General features: G+C 36.8%; 1 protein-coding gene across 1 annotated transcript in view; it reads left to right on the plus strand.

The window, feature by feature from the left end:
* Positions 1-3,560, plus strand: part of rpl22 (ribosomal protein L22) — a 6,683-nt gene extending 3,123 nt beyond the window's left edge. The window contains exon 4 of the mRNA XM_016566771.1: positions 3,371-3,560. Within this exon, the coding sequence (XP_016422257.1) occupies positions 3,371-3,512 (142 nt within the window). The 3' untranslated portion in view covers positions 3,513-3,560. The remainder of the gene's footprint in view (positions 1-3,370) is intronic.
* Positions 3,561-3,859: the final 299 nt, after the last annotated feature.

Genomic DNA, 3,859 nt, shown 5'->3' on the forward strand with positions numbered 1-3,859 from the left:
TAAGAGGGGAATTCCCCCATTTTCAAAAATGAAATTCAGGCCCTGAATAAATGTCTAAAAATCCTGATTGGAGTTTCACTATATGTAGTTATAAATGATAAAAAGAAGGCTTTAAAATGATCGATATCGGTGATCGGTATCGGCAGATACTGCTTTCTGTGATCGGCGACCGGTGATCGGCCTCAAAAATCCTGATCGGAGCACCCCTAGTCCTTACTAAGTTTCTGGGCCTTGACCGTGGTAGTATGCTTGCTGGCTATGGGAGGGTCAGAGATCTCTCAGAATTCATCAAACATTTCTTAATTTGTTTTCCGAAGATGAATGAAGGTCTTATGGGTTTGGAACAACATATGGGTGAGTAATTACAGGGATCAACGCTAAGGATTTTTTCTACTGGCCCGGTCGGACCAGTGGTTCAAATTTTTACTTGCCCTGCCAACATTTTCACTGGCCCTGCCACAAAAAATAAAATAGTTGCTGTTATCATTGTTTTTGATATGTTATCTTGTATTCTAATAAGCTTATATGACACCATTATTTTAGATACCAATTAAATGTTACAATTCTCTATTTCAATTTCGATACCACAGCAAAAATCACTAGCCAAAAATAAACACAAATATAGTTTAAACATTATTAAAGACAAGTGACAGCCAGTAAATAAGAACAAATGAACAAATTACAAGTAATAGCACAATTAAATATAGGCCTATAGCACAAAAATATAAATGAAATGATGCTTTAGGTTTTTATGTGTGTAGATGTTCAGGTACAGAAATGGAAAAATCACATACAGGGCTCGAAATTAACTTTTTTACTTGGTAGCACTGGTGCTCCCAACTTCAAAAAGTTAGGAGCAGCCCTTTACATTCCCCGCGGTAGTTAGCTCCCTGTCACCTGACAGCGGAAAGCAGTGACTGGGTGATTGACAGCTAATATTAACCAATCTAAAATCGGCATTAAAGTAGAATGTAAAGATTAAGTTTAATTGGTTATGTAGCCTAACGTTTCATAGAACGGCAGACAGGTCACCGTATCAACATTCAGAAGGCACATACTCTGAACGTTTTTAGAGAAATTAAAACAGGTCGGTACAGAGTTAAATAATGCACTCGCACAAATGCTCCCAAATATATTTTGAGGTCGCACAGATTAAATTTCGGGAGCATATGCGACCAAAATGGTCGCAATTTCGAGCCTTGACATATAAAATAACATTTGCGTATTCTTCTCTCTGTGTTGCACCTTGATTTTTCATAGCCATTTGAATTTAGAGGCAACCACTGCATTTTAATCATGAATTGGAAAAAAATATTTGATTTGTATTAGACTGTATAATTTCAAAATCTGCAGCAAAAACAGAATAACCTGACTAGCTTTGTGAAATTATGCTACATAAAACATCTGTATTAAACAGAAACAGCAGACGGGCTGAATGAGACGCAGATTCACTCTCTGACAGCAGGTGGCGCTTATGGAACAGTAATACAGCGTTTCCTTGGTTACCGATGTAAACACAGCAGCACTGCACGTATTAACACTAATTTAAATGTATTATACGGAGACAAAATGAAAAGAAAACGCCATTTCTGAAAACAGTCAGTTCCGTTCCCCTCAGAAACACATTCATATAAAATTCAATGTTGGGATTCTCTTTCTATATTTCGTGCATTGTGAACCGTGATCTTGTTCTGCCTGCTACAGTATTTTCTCATCTTTGTGTCTGTCTTCAGCATCTCTGGCCTCTGTCAATGGTCGTTTACAGACTAATTATAATAACGTAATATTTCCACACAAATGGCATTTGGGAAAATGATTGCAGTGCAGTTTGTGCAAGCACGGAACAGAAGATAGTCTGAAATAAAACAAAAAATGGACGGTCGATCGGTGCATCTGTACTTCAGTGTATAAATTCAATATAGATTAATCATTGTTAAAGCTACAAAGTTACTTGCCAAGAGGGGTATTTTGACATTTGTATGTGTCAGAGACGCGGCTGTCTGTGCACACGCTGTTCACACAGAACACAGTGCGCGAGTACTGAAAGGAGTTGTCTTTTGCGCACAAATGCTTTTTAATTGCTTGAATTTTTTAATTAACAAGTCTTAAAAACTTATATTTTGCGAATGCAAATGATAGAATGTCGTGACGATGCTGCAGTGGCCCGATCGGGCAAGTGACAAATCCGTCTACTGTCCCGAACGTCTTTCACGCTGGCCCCGGGCCATCCATCAGGCAGTCCTTATTGTCGAGCCCTGAATTAATGACATAATTTTCATTTTTGGGTGAACTATCCCTTTAAGATCTTATTTTTCTCACAGTGTGGATACTGTCATTCCCAGTTTTTCCTTGGATTGCAATTGCATGCAAGCTGTTGTTTCACTGCTGTATTGGGATGTTGTAACATGTTTGATTATTATTAAAGGTGAATTGAAAGGTGCAATAAGTATTTTAAGTATTTATGCCTAAAGAAATTGTCTGCCATCTTGATATCAGTTTTAGTAGTCTAAATTGAATTGATGTGTTAATGAACATTGTTTTCTCTCCATAAATCAGTCCATGTCCATCCACACAGTCAGAACGCTGTTGAATCATACGTGTGCACACCAGAGTGCAGTGTTTGCAAGACGTGTGCATGTCATCATTGTGACTAACAGCCCACATGTTTTGCAAATTGAAAGTGCGCAGTATTGTACTGCCAGTTCCGTTAATGGTTTGAGTTTTTTTTTTTTACATTTGTCCTTAATTTCTTTAATGATGAACTGAAGCGTACTTGCAGCTTGTGATCAAATGTATGTTTTTGTTTAGGTACTCTCAAATTATTATTATTTTTTGTTTTTATGTTATATAGACTATAATCATGCATTTAATTTGATGCTGAATTCCTGTCTGCTTACTGGAACAGGCTGCTTAGAGCTTTACTATTAAACACATGAAAGCCATGGGAAATGCTTCTTTCTTTGCCAGCTTTATTATTGTCATTTACTTCTTGTCCTTGTTGAATATTTGTTTGAGAAGCAAGATCTGATGAGAAGGGCCTTAAAAGCTGTTAGGAGAACCACTACTACTAATTTTACACCTTATAATTGGAGCCTTTATGTACCTTTCAATTAAGATATTTTTGACAACTATAGTGATTGTTACACAAGGCAGAATTTATGGGTCTTTTGTTTTACCCGGTAAGTCAAGTGGTGTGAATACAAAGCAGTTAGTTATAAAACCTGTATCTATATTTATAGTGAGTTCGGAATTACCTGTATTTGTAATTTTTGAATGCACATTGAAACATCTCAGGTATTGTTGCAGTGTTATTACCAACTCAGTTGAAACAATATGGAATATGTAAAACTTAACTGTTTGTTGTTTTCAGGTACCTGAAGTATCTTACCAAGAAGTATCTCAAGAAGAACAACCTGCGTGACTGGCTGCGTGTAGTAGCGAACACCAAGGAGAGCTATGAACTGCGCTACTTCCAGATCAACCAGGATGAGGAGGAGGATGATGAAGATTAAATCCATGCCACTCTTTTGTAAATTCAATAAAATTTCAAAAGAAACCAATTTCCTTATTTCTGGTGTGTTCATAGCAGTATGTTCAAAACATTGTCTTTTGCTGGGAGGAAAAGAGAGAGTACTGGATAAATCCATTTGATTTATAATTGTGCGTTTTCTTTCTATTTTTAGAGCCTAAGAAGTCTTTATCTATTTATTTTACTGCACTAAAGCATATAGGATTCATCTACCACCAGTCAGACAGGACCAATAATTTCCATAGCAACAAAATTTGTGCACTCACAAGGTTCAGGGAGTTCTTTTAATCGGGGAAAACCTGCATGATATGCTGAAACATCTATACCAGT

The sequence above is a fragment of the Sinocyclocheilus rhinocerous genome, unplaced genomic scaffold (genome assembly GCF_001515625.1).
Source record: "Sinocyclocheilus rhinocerous isolate Xijiao unplaced genomic scaffold, SAMN03320098_v1.1 scaffold1413, whole genome shotgun sequence".
Lineage (NCBI taxonomy): Eukaryota > Metazoa > Chordata > Actinopteri > Cypriniformes > Cyprinidae > Sinocyclocheilus > Sinocyclocheilus rhinocerous.